Raw genomic sequence first — 17,280 nt, 5'->3', positions numbered from 1 at the left:
GTGCAAATTATGTCCCAGAAAGCTGACTTATAGCTGAGAAAGATGACATATTATGTATGGTTAAGTGATTGACAATGTCACCTTCCCCCAAAGTATTGTATTTTAAACACTTAGAAGCTATGTTTACATCTAGTGATTTAGATCTGTTTTCCTACTTTGTAAATTTTAAGTAAATGCCATCCCTCTTTACCTCTTAGCTGTCCTCTCTGATGCTCTCTTAAGTAAAGAGCAGTAGATCTCTAATAAATACCATCATCTGCTTTGGGAAATAAGATGGACCATCACTTTCTCATAATCCAACTAAAGTTAACACTTTCTGTTAGCGTATTCCTGGTTACAGAAAGGGAAAAACACAGATAATTCCAATTAGGGACACAAAACTTAGGTTTTATTTAGATTTTAAGGTTTTATTCAATTAAGGAAGAAAAAAAACTTGTCACCCATAAAGAATGAAAATAATTATCAGGTTACATGATTGAAATACACTAAATGTGATTAGCATTCATTAAAAATTAACTCCTGAGAGCTTATGTGATGTGACAAAGCTGCCCAGCACACACAGTATGTATAGGGGATGCTCCTACAAAAGGCCATGCTTTTAAGACCAGGAGAGATACATGTATTGCCTAATTTATAGGGAAAAAAGTGCAGAATGTCAAACAAAATGAGGAGATAGAGGAATTATGTTCCAAACAAAAGAACAAGATAAAACCCCAGGGAAAAAACCCTAAATGAAATGGACATAAGCAATTTACCTGATAAAGAGTTCAAAGTAATCATCATAAAGATGCTCACGAAACTCAGGGTAAGAATAGAGGAACACACTGAGGACTTCAACAAAGAGTTAGAAAATATAAGAAAGAACCAATCAGAGTTATAGAATACAATAAAAGAAATGAAAAATAAATACCTAGAGGAAATCCATAGCAGAATAGACAATACAGAAGAATGGATAAGTGATATGGAAGACAGACTAGTGGAAATCATCCAATCAGAACAGCAAAAAGAAAAAAAAGAATTTTAAAAATACCTTATGAGACCTCTGAGATGATGTCAAGCATACTAACATCCACATTATAGGGGTCCAAAACAAAGAGAAAAGAGCAGAAAACTTATTTGAAGAAACAATGGCTGATTGTAAAGCAAATATATTCCAATAAAAATTCATTAAAAGAAACAGTGGCTGAAAACTTCCTTAACCTGGGAAAGAAAACAACCATCCAGGTCCAGGAAGAAAGAAAATCTCAAACAAGATGAACCCAAAGAGATCCACACCAAGACATACCACAGTTAAAGTGGTAAAAGTTAAAGATAAAGAGAACATTTTAAAGGCAGCAAGAGAAAAATAACTAGTTACATACAAGGGAACTCTCATAAGGCTATCAGCTATTTTTCAGCAGAAAGTTTGCAAGCCAGAAGCAAGTGGCAGGACATATTTAAAGTGCTGAAAGGAAAAAAAAAAACTTACAACGAAGACTACTCTACTTGGCAAGGTTGTCACACAAAATTGAAGGAGAGATCAAGAGTTTTCCAGACAAGCAAAAACTAAAGGACTTAATCACCACTAACCACCCTTACAACAAATATTAAAGGGTCTTCCTTAAACAGAAAACAAAAGGCCATAATTAGAAATAAGAAAATATATGAAAGGAAAAATCTCATTGGTAAAGGAAAATATATAGTAAAGGCAGTGGATCAGCCAATTATAAAGCTAGTATGAAGGTTAAAAACAAAAGTAGTAAAATCAACTATAACAACAAGAAGTACCTAAGGGATACACAAAATAAAAAGATGTAAAATATGATGTTACAAATATAAAACCTAGGGGGAGAGGAGCAAAACTGTAGGGTATTTAGAATGCATTCAAACTTAAGCAACTATCAGCTTAAAATAAACTGCTGTATATATAGGTCAATATATATGGACCTTGTGCTAACCACAAACAAAAACCTACAACAAACACACACAGAAAAACAAGTAACAAAATGATAATAAGTCCATACATATCAATAATCACTTTAAATGTAAGTGAACTAAATGCTCCAATCAAAAGACATAGGGTGACTGAATGGATTTTAAAAAAAGACCCATCTATATGAAGCTACAGGGGACTTACTCAAGACACACATAGACTGAAAGTGAAAGGATGGAAAAAGTTTTCCATGCAAGTGGAAATGAAAAGAGAGCTGGGGTAGCAATACTCATATCAGACAAAATGAACTTTAAAACAAAGACTATAGCAAATGACAAAGAATGACATTTATATAATGATAAAGAGGTCAATCTGAGAAAAAGATACAACATTCATAAATACTAATTCTCCCAACATAGGAGCACCTAAATATATAAAGCAAATATTAACAGACATAAAGGGAGAAATTGACAGTAATACAATAATAGTAGGGGACTTTAATACCCCACTTACATCAATGGATTGATCGTCCAGACAGAAAATCAACAAGGAAATATTGGCTTTAAGTGACACATTAACCAGATTGACTTACTAAATATATACAAAACATTTTATTCAAAAACTGCATGATAGATTAGATGTTAGGTAACAAAACAAGTCTCAATAAATTTTAAGAGGATTCAAATCACATCAAGCATCTTTTCTGACCACAACACTATGAAACTAGAAATAATTATGAAAAGAAAACTGGAAAAACATAAACATGTGAAGACTAAACAACATTCTACTAAACAGCTAATGGGTCAGCAAAGAAATCAAAGGGGAAATTTTAAAAATACCTTGAGGCAATGAAAATGGAAACACAACTTTCCAAAATCAATGGAATGTAGAGTATTTTTGCCCACTGTAGGCTGTACCACCTAATGTTTGCTATAATGCAGTGAAATAGAGACTATAATACTATATATTTGCACAAAATTTCTCAGAATCAAGATGCAAAAGTCCTCATTTCCAGAAAGGAATGTCCTAGGCAAAGGTCATTTAGAGTGAAATTATGAGAAAGAAATCAGTGTGGTAGCATAAATAATAAAAAGAGTTTGATTAACTTTCATCTGGAAAATGAGTCTCTGAATTATGAAAATATGTTTTTATATATAGAAATGTAGGGGTCAGAAGGTAAAAAAAAAAACAATAGTGTATTATTGCATATTTAAAAAGTGAAATAATCAGCAATAAGAAATGTACAGTTATACTAACAACAATAAGTGTTTTTATTTATGTCTTTGCAAGCTATAGAATATTCTATAGCTGCGCTTTTTCCTAGGAATCAGACTCCAATGTTAGACAGTTTAAAGTGGTTCATTTGTTCATCTACAGAATAATAGAATCAAGCTCTTTCTGCTTATCCTCTACCTCAAATGTGTGGCTTTTGTCCTCATGTTGTTTATGCAACTCTACATATGTCTACGACATTTTAAATGGATAAAGTATAGGGTGAAGTAAAAGAATTGCTTTATGACAGCTTGCCCATAGTGCATCCATCTTAGACACATCCTTGAAAAAAAGTAAGCCATAACTCCATCTAGAGAAACAGAAAGGCTGAGAGACTAAATGTGTTACTCACAAATGAAAAAAAAGGGGATTGATTTAAATATTTCTTGAATATTTTCATGTTTGTCTTAATCTTGTAAAACATTTAATTAAAATAAGCCTCATATGCTGCATATATAATGTATTTTGGAGAAAAGACATTGACTAAAGGATTTATATTGTGTTACTATTGGGTAATTGTAAAGTTGGGACTAGACACACATATTCCACAGTGTATTACAGAATGTTGTATAAGAAATTAATCAAAAGGAAATGGGAGAAAAATGACCAAATAGGCTCCTATTAGAAGATGTTATGTCAGTTTCTTTTACCATAAAAAAGAGATGTTTATCACAGTAGTGCTTTTAAAAATTTTTTGACAATCATGTAAAATTTACTACCTGAATCTTCCCTAGAACTTTCCTTAGTGCCCCCTTAACCTCTTTGTTCCTCAGAGTATAGATAAGAGGATTAAGCATGGGGGTCACCACAGTGTAGAAGAGGGAGACAAACTTTCCCTGATCCTTGTATGTACTCTTGGCTGACTGCAGATACATGAACATGATGGTTCCATAGAAAATGATGACAACCGTCACATGGGAGGAACAGGTCCCAAACACTTTCTTTCTTCCAGTAGCTGATTTGATCTTCAAAACTGCTTGGGCAATGTAACCATAGGAGACCAGGATGAAGGAGACAGGCACTATAAGGAAGAGGATACTAGCCACAAAGAGCTCAGCCTCATTGAAAGTTGTGTCCACACAAGCCAACTTGATAAGTACAGGGACCTCACAGATAAAATGATCCACTTGGTGATGCCCACAGAACGGTAGCTGCAGGGTAAGAGTGGACTGTACCAGGGTGGTGGTCACCCCACTAAGCCACGCCAAAGATGTCAGGGTCATGCAGAAATGGGGATGCATTAAGAGAGTGTAGTGGAGGGGACGGCAGATGGCCACATAACGATCATAGGACATCAGAGCCAGTAGGACACACTCAGTAGATCCAAGGGCAAGAGAGACATAGAGCTGAACCACACAGCCACCATAGGTGATGGTTTTCATGGGATCCCACAAGTTTACTAGGAGCTGTGGAATAACACTGCTGGTAAAGCAGAGGTCCAGGAAGGAGAGATGAGAAAGGAAGAAATACATTGGTGTATGAAGCTTGGGTTCCAGACGAGATATCAGAATGATGGTGGTGTTCCCCAAAATGGTTAGTAAATACAAGATCAAGATGACCACAAATAGAACCTTCTGTAACTGAGGATAATCAGAAAACCCTAACAGGATAAAACCTGTTATGTTGCTCTCATTGGTACTCTTCACCATCCCCATGTGCACAGTATATTCCAGAAAGCTGAGTCATAGCTGAGAAAGGTGACATATTACATAAGGTCAAATGAGTGACAATGTCATCTCCCCCAAAAGTATTCTATGTTAAATGCTTAGATCTAGTAACTTAGATCTATTTTCCTACTGTGTGCATTCTAAATAAATGCAGTGCATGCTCTCTTAATGTCATAGTTGTCTTCTGATGCTCTGCAAGATAGAAAAGAGCAGATTTTAAAAAAACCATCATCAAGCTATAGTAATTAAAACAGTATGGTACTGGCATAAAGATAGACATGTAGATCAACGGAGCAGAATAGAAAGCCTAGAGATAAATGCACTCATACAGCCAAATGATCTTCCATAAAGGCACCAAGAATACACAATGATGAAAAGGCAGTCTCTTCATTAAACAGTGTTGGGAAAACTGAATATCCACATGCAGAAGAATAAAATTGAACCCCTAGCTTACACCACACACATAAATCAACTAAGAATGGATTAAAGACTTAAATGTAGAGTCTGAAACTAAAACTCCTAGAAGAAACATGGAGGAAAAGCTTCATGGCATTGGTCTTGGCAATGATTTTATGGTTATAGACCAAACCAGAGACAACAAAAGCAAAACTCTAGGGAGTTGGAGAAAATATATAAAATCATATATCCAGTAAGCGGTTAATATCCAAGATATGTAAGGGATTCAAATAAGTCAACAACAACAACAATAACAAATAAGACAACCCAATTAAAAAGTGGGCAAAGGAGTTGAATAGACATTTCTCCAAACAAGACATACAAATGTCCAATAGGCATATGAAAAAGTGTTCAACATCACTATCATCAGGGTAATGCAAACAAACCCACAATGAGATATCACCTCATACCTGTTAGGATGGCTGTTATCAAGAAACAAAAGACAACAAAAGTTGGAAAGGTTATGGAGCAATTAGAATCCTTGTACAACTTTAGTGGAAATGAAAAACAGAACCAATGCTCCTCAAAATATTAAAAATAGAACTATCATGTGATCCAACAATCCCACATCTGGGTATACATCCAAAAGAATTGAAATCAGGATCTTGAAGTGAAATCTTCATTCCTGTGTTCATTGCAGCATTATTCACAATAGCCAAACTTAGTGTTCATCTCTGGATGAATAAATAAAGAAGACACGGTATATTATTTAACCTTAGTTAATGGAATATTATTAGAATATTGATGAAATTGTTATTCAGCCTTAAAAAGGAAACAAGTCTTGCAATGTGCAACAACATGGATGTACCTTGAGGACATTATACTAAGTAAAATAGGTCAGACACAAAAGGACAAACACTTCTCTTATATGAAGTACGTAAGATAGTCAGACTTATAGAAACATAAAATAAAATGGTGATGGCCAGAGGAAGGGAGGAGGGGGAAACAGGGAGTTGTTCAATGGTTATAAAATTGCAGTTATGCAAGATAAATTCTAGAGAGCTTCTGTCCGACATATTGCTTACATTTGAAAGTATTATTGTGTACTTAAAATTCATTAAAAGGGTAAATTTTGTTAAGTGTTCTTACCACACACACAGAAAGCAAAAGAAGACAAGGAGACTTTTGGAGGTGATGAATAAATTTATTACCTAGATTGTGGTGATTGTATTATGGGTGCATGCATATGCCCAGACTCATGAAATTGTATACATTAAATGAATTGTGCATTTATATATCAGTTCTACCTCAATAAAGCTATAAAAAATAAGCACCATCATCTGTTGTAGGAAATAAATTTTACCATCATTTCCATTCCACCAAATTTACCCCTTTATATTAATATCTTTCTAGTCACAGGAAGGGGGAAACTCAATTAATTTCAAATGGAGAAAAAAACCCTGAGGTTTATTTAAGCAATTTTCAATACAGGGAGAATATGAACATTTTTCATCACCCCAAAAGAGTGGAAATTAGTTGTAAGTTTATCTATTTTTTCAATATACCAGATGAGATTGGCATTAATTAAAAATTACTCCTCAGAGCTTCTATGACCCAGTCAAAGGTACATACATATTAAGTAAGTGTTTAAGACAACACTTGACTCTATTTCTTACGACCAACCAGTTAATTCTATACTCTTACCTATCTTTCTTCTTCTTTCCCTTAGTGTTTGTGTGCTTTTTTTTTTTTTTTAATTGCTTGTTCCTTTTTTTCAGAGACCCAGGATCCTTAAGACTCCATCTTTAGGAAATGAAATGCTATTCATATGATTTTAGATTTCTTTTTCCTGTAATCATTTGCATTTTCGCCATCTCCTCAAAGTGTGGGTGCAAAATGTGATTCCTGTTTTGAAAGCAAGTCGTTAAGGGGATGTTTTATTTCTAATGGGGGATTGTATCTGACTTATGAAACAATACTACTCAGGATGCTAGTAATTATGGGTTCATTATTTTTTTAAAAAGCTAGTTATTCCTTTATCCCACAATTACCATAGAAACTTCCCTCAATAAAAATAGTATTTTACTACTATACACTCCAAAAATCTTTCTTCTTAATTATCTGGGAACCTTGCTAATGGATTAATATATTTTTGCATTTGACTAAGTTGTACATGTGTCTATCCACAACAGCTTGTGAGATTCATGAGGCCAAGAATCATATAAGATATGATTTTGCAGCCTCTAGCCCTTAGGGTGGTCAACACAAAGTAGCTTCTCAAAAATTATTCAGCAGTTCACTCATATCCATCATATTATATCTCTTTCTTTTTCCCTAGAGAAACTAACATATCTCTAGTCAACTAGTAGATGGTAGATATCACTACCAAATAAATGAATGATCAGAACTTACCAACCTTCCCCCAAATTAGAGATGTCTCAAACATATATGGCTCTGCCATCTATTTGAATGTGGCTTTATCAAAAGCATGAATGTGAGAAGGGAGACTTGTAATGTGGTAACTAGGCCATCCACACATGGCCGTCTTCTTGATTTTTATGAACGCCACCCCAGTCTTGTAATTACAAAATGGACACACTCTGCAATATCCTCATTATTGTTTTGTCTTTTTTTCCCCCTTTCTTTCCCAGTAGGAAGCATCATATATTTTATGAGTATTACTAAAGCAAGTATTTCCTTTTCAAATATACTTTTAGTAAATACTATGCAGTAGTAACTATTATTAGTTCTTTCTTTGTCACTGCAGGTCAGTGTCCTGCAAAATGTCTACCTACCCCTTCACTGGCAATCTCCCAAATCACAGCCTTTTTATTTGTGTAGTAAACAAGTACTACTTCAGTTCACCATTGTTTTCATTCTGAATCTTTAAAAACTTCACAATAAACATGCATAAGTGGACTTACAGAGAACAGCAGCTATGTCCAGTCACCTCCCAAAGGTGCATTGCTGAGTTCACAGAAAGTAATTAATTCCACTTATAGATATCACTGAGCTTGGACTCATTTAATAACAACATTTTTCTGAACAAGCAAAATATCTTTATTGCTCATTAAGAACACCATACATTACTAAGCAAAAAAGGTTTGAAATAAGTTCTATAAAACATTTTTAAGACATAAATACCGACAGTGAATGCAGTATTTCCACTTCTCTGTTTAAAACTAATAGCTTGAACACAAATAGCAGAAAACAGAAAGTGAATACTATTCTAAACAGGAGCAGTTCTAAAACTATGAATGCCTATAAGCCTATATTGCATATTCTGCATATCATGTGCCTGATATGTTGAAATTTAACAAAATCACATGAACAGAGTATGAAATCCTCTTCTCTAAGCACCATTCTATACATGTCTCATCTTGGACAAACAAAGTAAAAAGTGTAGCAGGCTATAAAAACTAAAATATCATACTGGAGATGTAGTCTATATAGGAGATGGCTCCATAGCTGGAAAGATTAACTATTTTCATAAGTAAGTGACAGGGCTAAAGGTCAAGTTGAGCTGGGCATGTTCCAAAGCTGAGATTTCATTAAGGGAAGAAATGATTAAAAATACTTTATCTGAGTAAACATTCCAGATGCCCTCTGTACTTTCCCACCAAATGATTGAAGGACAGAACACAAATTTTAAATTACCAACATTTAATTCTCCATCTTATATTCTAACAATACAACTAAAACAGCACAGAGGGGGAAAAAAAGACAGAAAAAACAAGACAAAATGATCCTTTTATATTTGGGAAAAGACAAGCCTAGATCACTGTCTACATCAAAAGATGATGAATATGTAAAAAACATAAAGCACTGAACCTAGGGTTTACACTTTTCAAAATCTATAATGCAAAAAAAAAAAAAAAAAAAAAAACCTCAAAGACAAAGAAAAACAACAAAAGAAAGGTCTCGAAGAAACAAAAGTTAGATGGAGAACATATACTTGAAGGAGAATTTCTCCAAGAAACAATGTAAATATTTGGGAAGTAAAAAGTATTCCTCCACACTCTCTAAGAATTTAAGACAACCTATAGCTACTAAATCAAATGATTCAAATCAACAGTAGTTTTTAAAAGAGGGACTGTCTGAACCATGTGAAAAATGTTGAGAAAATTTATAATGGTTACTTCCTAAGTTATATTCTATTTATGAAGTGAAAAAAAGTTGAATGAAGAATATGTTTGAGTAATTTGCATAGAATGCAATGGGAAGGAAAAAATAAATTATTAAGAAAGATAGAAAGATGACATGAAAAAGTCAAAAACATAATATTCTAAACTTCTCACAGTAAATTTTCTTGACATCAAAAGCTCACAGTTTAGGGACTTTCCTGGTGGTCCAGTGGTAAAGAATCTGCCTTCCAATGCAGGGGATGCAGGTTCAATCCCTGGTCAGGGAATTAAGATGCCACATGCCATGGGGCAACCAAGCCGGCATTCCACAACTACAGAGCCCATGTGCCCTGGAGCCCATGCGTCACAACTAGAGAGAGAAAACCTGCATGCCACAACTAGAGAGAAGCCTAAGTGCCACAATGAAGAGCCCATGGACCGATCCCTCATACTGCAACTAAGACCAGACACAGCCAAAAAAATAAATAAAATAAAGAAATACAATATTTTTTTTAAAAAAGCTCACAGTTTAACATTATGAAAGCAAATATTCAAGCTAAAGTAATAATTCTTACAGTAGCTCTATGAAAATATGTAATGTAATCAACAATGAAGACATACCACTATTAGATTTTCAGGCTCCAAACATAAAATAAACACAAACCAAACGTACTGGTGATATAAAGTTTATGTCACTGACAAGGTATTAAGCTTTAATGAGAATCTTGATTATGTATAGAACAAAAAATTTTACTTTTTGTATTCTCTCATTCATTACTGTAAAACTGAAATTAATAAGTAGGAAGTTAGGTCAAACAAGATGCCAAAATTCCAATTGAAGATTATTAAATGTATCATCTTTTTAGGGATTTCTCTGGTTAAGAATCCACCAGCCAGTGCAGGGGACATGGGTTCGATCCCTGGTACGGAAAGACCCCACATGCTGCAGAGCAACTAAGCCCGTGTGCCACAACTACTGAAGCCCGCGCTCCTAGAGCCCTGAGCCACAACTACCGAGCCTGCGTGCTGCAGCTACTGAAGCCCATGTGCCTAGAGCCCATGCTTCATAACAAGAGAAGCCACTGCAATGAGAAGCCCACACACCGCAACGAAGAGTAGCCCCTGCTCACTGCAATGAAGACCCAACACAGCCAAAAAAATAAATGAAAAAAAAGTATCAGTTTTTAAAACCCTAAATATTAAAATATAAGACTATTCACAGTTTAACACTCTTTATAAACAAGATAAAAATAAGAAAAAAATAGGTAAATAAGTTATTAAAATACCAGAAAATAAAACTTTATAAAAACTAAAATAACATTTTAAATAAACAAAATTAATCCTGGATATTAATGAGACATGCCTTAAAAAGCATAGAAAAGAATCTAACAGGATATCAAAGATAGTAATACAAAATTAACAAATAGGATAATTTTTGGAACTATTTCAGAAACACCTTAATAGAGTTTACTTCATAAAGAAGTTTTCATACAAAACAGCAAATTGAGGTTATATTGTAAAAATTTGTACTCTTTATTACAAAACTGTAAATCATCTGTTGTGCAAAATACCATCATTAAAGTTTTTAATTAAAGTAGAAGTATATTTGTAAACAAAGACACATTTCCTTAAATATACAGTGATATTGTGGAAAGAATCAGGTTGTCTAATTGGGACTGAACGAATCGCACTAATAATTGTTACTTCCACCAGTATCTAAGGAGTATCTTCCAAGTTTCAACCTGACTTCCCTTCCAGCTCCCCACAAATGCTGACTGTGCCCCCTGCAATTATGCTTCTTCTTTCTGTGCTCTTCCTTGGGCTCCCTTGGGCTCCCCACACACTATGGTATGGGCCTTAAATCACTGTATGAAGCTAAATTTTGGATTTGGTAGCTGAAAAGACCTCCTAACATGGGCACTTTTGGTCCCTTTGTTTTGAACCAATCTTCCATGACATGGGGCATCCCACGAGAGAGATAGGGTTCTCTAAATCCTTGAAGATAATGCTCTCTGTGTCCCAACAGCCACCTACCACATTTCAAGACCACTGATTACCTGTGCTACTCTCAGAAAATGAGATACTCATAATCAATGATGTCTTGAATTGTCACCCAATCAGTGTTGTCACCTGCAGCCTAACCATCTACCTACACAACCATCTACAGGGTGTTTTCATATCACACTGATTATTCACGCCACCCTCAGGAAACGAGATATTCATAATTCATGTTGTCTTGGGTATACCTCTAGGGTATCTACTTTAAAGTATAGAAAACTTCTGGATTTTTCATATCACACAGTGTCCGTCCAGACTGTAACATAAGCATTGATAAAGCCCCTCCCCCAGCTTGTGCTGGACATACCCACAGCACCTCACACCCACCTGGAGCTCATCCCTCCCTCAAGGACCTCTTCAGTCCTTGCCTGTTCCTGAGACTCCAGCTCTAGTGTACATCCCCAATTTGTTCCTCTTGGTTCACCCACCAGAAACACCACCTGTGTCAACACATGTTGTAAACTCTCGTATTGTGCTTCTTCTCTAACCCTGAAATTTTTTCTCTTTGAAAATAGTCTGGCATCGATTATTTCACTGTGTAATTATAGAGTGTGAGTTCAAATTCTGTCATAGTGTTGAGCCCATGAATTATTATTCTCCTTAAAATACTTTCCAGTATACAAATGTTGCTATGAATCATTCAACCTTCTACTCAGTTTTGGTAAACTCTTTTTATTTCTAAAATCCAGCAACAAAACACAAAAATAAGTTTATTTTTAAATATACGAAACACAACTTTCTCATCCAAATAAAATAGAAATAACTCTAGACTAAAGGCCACAAATATTGTCCGCTAACTAAACCTTTTTTTTTTTTTTTAATTGAGTTCAAATGTCCTTTCAATAGAAAGAGGAGATTATGGGATGTACAATGAGAGGGGCCAGCATCCTGATACGAAAAGTAAGCATTTTAATTGTCTATGGGGTCAATCATAGCTCCAGAGCAGATTAAGAGACTGAAATTGTTATTAAATAAAGGGGCAGCAGAGTGATAAGTGGGGAAGTGAGGCACATGCTAATCTTTCAGAAGTGAATTTCTGAAAATTTATTTGTAGTTGCAAGTAAGATCAATTGGTTGAGCAGATAATGTATATCTTGACTTAATTCCCTTTTAAGTCAATGAGATTTTCTCTAGACTTTGGCAAGATGCTTCACAAATGTGTATCAAATGCACAAATATTTGGGTCGGAGGTTTTTTTTTTTTTATTTTGAAGAATATAGAAAGGTCAGGACTGATCAATTTAAACCCATTCTTTGCTGCCTTTGAACAGAGGTGATACTGAGCATGAAAAAGAGAGAGAAAGAAGGAAGAGAGGAAGGAAAGGGGAAGGAAAGAAGGAAGGAGGAATTCAAGGCAATTTTATGAGGAAAAAAAGTTTCTGAAATAGTCAAAGACAACATGAAAAGACTATTTGAAATTCACAGACTTCACAATTCTGAGTTTCTTTAATTTCATAGTTTGCTCTACACGCAGTAAAACATACAACCAGACTATGATGACTGCAGCTGATGCCACCTGTCAACGTACCTGTTTCAGGCCAAGAACATGCATTCTGGCTTCAGGAGTTACTTCCTTGTCCACAGCATCTCCAGGTGCCTGTGTCTTGAGAGGAAATATAAAGGTGTTCCCAGTTAAGGTCCCAGAGCCAGGGGAGCTGTTCAAGAAAGAGCAAGCTAGGAACCAAATGTGACGTTCTGAGAAAAGGAATTGTTCAGGTTGTTGTAAAGCCCTGTCAGTGACTACCACCTAAACTAATGTCAGCACGCCCAGAAAGATGATACCTATTCTTTCTCCCCTACCTGGAAGGGTATGCAAGAATATTGAAACTATCTTTGGAGTTTGCTGCACAAATGAAGTTTGACCCTCAGTTATGAGTAAGAAGTATCACAATGGCTAGAAAGCTACTTCTCTGGGGGCTGAATCTCTCTGCAACAGCTCAAAAAGATGTTGCTCCTGGCTCATGCAGTCTGTGGTACAACATGGAAATGCCCATTCCAAATGATGAAAAAGTAAATGGTTTCTAAACTAGGTGCTGGGGCTTGCATGGAAATGTGTCAGAAGAAAGTGAGCTATCCCCAGTGAGGCCAATTTCAAAAAAAAAGAAAAAAAAAAAACTGAACTTGAAAGGGAGAAACCCCAGTGACTTAGTTTCTCCGTAAGGAGATGGTTTATGCTAGGAAACAAACAAAAAAAGGCTTTGTTGATGTGGCCTCAGCATGTCCCCAGAAGGGTAAGAGAATTACCATATTTCCTCTATGGAAAATGTGTTGCTCATTAAAATGTCCATAACAGAAGATCCTGGATCTTGAAAGAGCATGAAAAAATGAAAAGATGCCCTATGGTCATAATTTATTTCTACCACTTAAAGGTTTATGCAGTAAGATACCAGGAACTTACCATGGCACTTTCCAAAACATTTGCCAGTTCAATTCATCCTGATTATCCTTTTATAATGCTTACATGAGGCAACAGAAAAATACTATGTTTGGTAATTACAGAGAATTCAGAGAAATTACAGTAATTCAGGAAAATAACCTCATGAGTAGATCTCCTAAGTAATTGGCCCACAATATCAAGGTGGCTATAGACCGAGTTCCAATTGAACAGCAGATGTCAGGCATTATTGCGCTGCTCTGTTCTCACTATTGTAAAATGCCACTTTGCATTTTTGAGCAGACAAATTAATAATTCTATTCTTATTTCTCTTTTCTACTCTTATACTACTTCAGTTGTTCTGTAGAAAACTAATTGCTGCTTTATTGTTATTCAAAATAGAAGAGTCCCCATTTTTCCTTGATTATCTAAATCTGATCATGCTTACCAACAATCTCCAAATTCTATATCCTGCCTATTAAGTTGTTTTGTGCTGGTCTCAGACTATCAATAATCAATATTGTGGCTGGACCAGCCATTGTGATTCTCATTATACTTACAAAACACCCTTCAGTAATAACCATCAGGAGACTTTGAAAAATAAAGTTTTATTACATACAAGATTTAAAAATTACACAGCACACCTGGGGCTACACGGGGGTGGGGGGGCAGGGGATGAGCAGCAGGCTTGGGGTTCTGATTTTATTGGGATCATGGGTGGCGACCTAGGGTTTCTTGGGTTCATTCATTGTTGGTGAACTTAAAATATAAGAGCAGGAATTTAAAGTGCCAAAAGCCAGAGAAAGACAAATATCACATGATATTGCTTATATGTGAAATCTGAAAAAAAAAAAATACAAGTGAAGTTATTTACAAAACAGAAATAGACCCACAGACATAGAAAGCAAATTTATGGTTACCAAAAAGGAAGGCAGGGGAGGGATAAATTAAGAGGATGCGATTAACATTTACACACTCCTATATATAAAATAGATAACCAAAAGGACTACTATATAGCACAAGGAACTATACATACTCAATATTTTATAATACCCTATAAGGGAAAAGAATCTGAAAAAGAATATATATATATATTTATATACACACACACATACATATATATATACATACATACATATATATTATATGTATAACTGAATCACTGTGCCGTACACCTGAAACTAACATGACATTGTAAATCAACTATACTTGAAAGAAAGAAAGAAAGAAAGAAAGAAAGAAAGAAAGAAAGAAAGAAAGAAAAAAAGAAAAAGAAAGGGCCAAAATAGAAAAACAAAACAAAACCCAGCAACCCAAAATCTCAGTTATTAAAATGAACCAAGAGCTCTAAAACAAAGAAGCCTCAGTGGGTGGAGGTTGCCTGTCTCTTTACCAAGTCAAGTGGCTGACAGTGTGTTCATTGGAGATTGCCATCTTTGAAGTGGATTCGCCATTGAAATGGGTGCCTCAACAGTCAAACCTTAAGTCAGGCATTCATATTACAAAACATAAACAAAAACAAAAACTGTCAGGGCTTATGCTGTGGAAGCTTACTTTCCTTTCCATTTTTCTAAATCACTAAGCCCCAGTTTACTTGGAGTCCAGAGATGTTTGTACCCTCCTCAGCATAAGGGAGAACATTCTATTTCCAACCATATCCTGCTATATTTGTGTGCATATCACATAAGTCTTCTAATGATTTTAAAGAAAATGTACTCTCTGTCACCAAAAACATACCACTTGAAGACTATTTGGTTAGTATAAACTGTCTGCCCCTTTAAAACTCACCCATACATTCTTTCCTTTCTTATACACATATTAACATATTTGTAAGTTAGCAAATAACAGTATAAACTCGTCCCTCCTTCTTCAAGGTGAGGTGCTACTGCCTAGATAATGTTGCTTTGCAACCATATCAATTTAATATAAAAAATAAAAATAAAATAAAAATACATAGCCATTAATATTATCACTTCATTGAGATAGATTTGATTTTACAAACAATTTGCTGAAAGTGAGGGTTTTTTCCTACTAACATTGACTTCTATTGTTTGATAATAGATACCATCACATAGTGAAAATCTACCAATTGATTGAGTTGGACAATTAACATATAAACTCTCTAAAAGTGTGGGTACTGTTTTGTTCATATCTGTGTCCTCAATGTCTCAACAACTGTTAATAAACAAATATATTTCATAAAGGAGATAAGACAAACATAAGTGCCATGATGCATTAAAAATTGCATGTACCTAGTAATATATGAAAAGGAAAAGGTGAGTAATTCATTAAATAAATATCTTCTGTCTAGTAAGGAGACCATCTTAGAAGTGCACAGGTGGTAGAAAATTAAAATGGAAAGAAGTGGATAGACCAGAGAGATAACTAAAAGGTAAAATCCACAGGATTGTGTATAAGTTACACACAGCAGGTGAAATAGGAGACAGGAGTTGGGATGATGTATGTTCCATTTTGTGATATTGGGAATAGTAAGAAAGAACCAAAAAACAGAGAGCTTTTGATTTAGTTTTGATGTGCTAATTTTGAGGTTGGTTTAATACACCTAGCTGTAGAAGTGAGATACATAGTTGAACATGAGAATATGGACAGTAAATATCTGTGTTGAAACAAAAATCTGGGAGTCAACTTTGTACAGATTTTACTTTAAACTGTGATGAAGTCATAACATAGTTGCCATTCTCAAAAACCTAAGGAGAGAGGTACAAAAAAAGTCAGAAAATTGTCAAACAGGATGGAAAGTGCAGCAATAGAGGTGAGCTCAGTGTATAATGGGAACACAACCGGAGGGGTTCAGGAATCCATGGTTAGTTGAGAGAACAATGCCATGGAGGTTTAGGATTTGCTCTTTCTGATATGAGTAACTGGTCAAAATATTTCAATCTATGCAAAAGAAAAATTATAATACCCATAGCATATAGTTATGGCTATTAAATAAATTAAATTTATGAATAAACTTTATAAACAATAAAACACCTAGAATAATCTAATTATAATTTGGGTTGCTCAATATTATTCATCCCAGTTTATAGCTGACATAAAGGTTATGCAAATTGTTCAGGTCACACAGCTATTATGTGGTGAAATGGGCATTCAAACTCAGGTATGTCCAGCTTGAAAATTCAAACTCTATTTAAAAATTTTCTACCGACACTCACTTATAGGGTTATGAACATAACCAAATTATTTGTTGCAGCATAATCCATTAAATTACTCAGTCTTAATAATGCTCTTCTAAATATCTTTTGATAATCACTAAATCATAAAGTTGTCCCCAGCATTTTTTTTTTTTTTTTAATAAAGGAACTCCTTTATTTTATTTATTTATTTATTTATTTATGGCTGTGTTGGGCCTTCGTTTCTGTGCAAGGGCCCTCTCTAGTTGTGGCAAGCGGGGGCCACTCCTCATCGCGGTGCGCGGGCCTCCCACCATCGCGGCCTCTCTTGTTGCGGAGCACAG

The 17,280-nt window shown here is 35.0% G+C and overlaps 1 protein-coding gene across 1 annotated transcript; it reads right to left on the bottom strand.

Annotated features, from left to right (window-relative positions):
- Nucleotides 1-3,885: 3,885 nt before the first annotated feature.
- LOC137759026 (olfactory receptor 2G2-like) lies at nt 3,886-4,839 on the bottom strand. The gene has a single exon (XM_068534947.1). The coding sequence runs from the start codon at nt 4,837-4,839 to the stop codon at nt 3,886-3,888; it is 954 nt and encodes a 317-aa protein (XP_068391048.1).
- Between the last annotated feature and the right edge of the window lie 12,441 nt (nt 4,840-17,280).

Source organism: Eschrichtius robustus, chromosome 2 (genome assembly GCF_028021215.1).
Source record: "Eschrichtius robustus isolate mEscRob2 chromosome 2, mEscRob2.pri, whole genome shotgun sequence".
In the NCBI taxonomy this organism is placed as follows: domain Eukaryota; kingdom Metazoa; phylum Chordata; class Mammalia; order Artiodactyla; family Eschrichtiidae; genus Eschrichtius; species Eschrichtius robustus.
The sequence above is the reverse complement of the archived record's forward strand: the minus strand, read 5'-3'. Positions and strand labels throughout refer to the sequence as shown.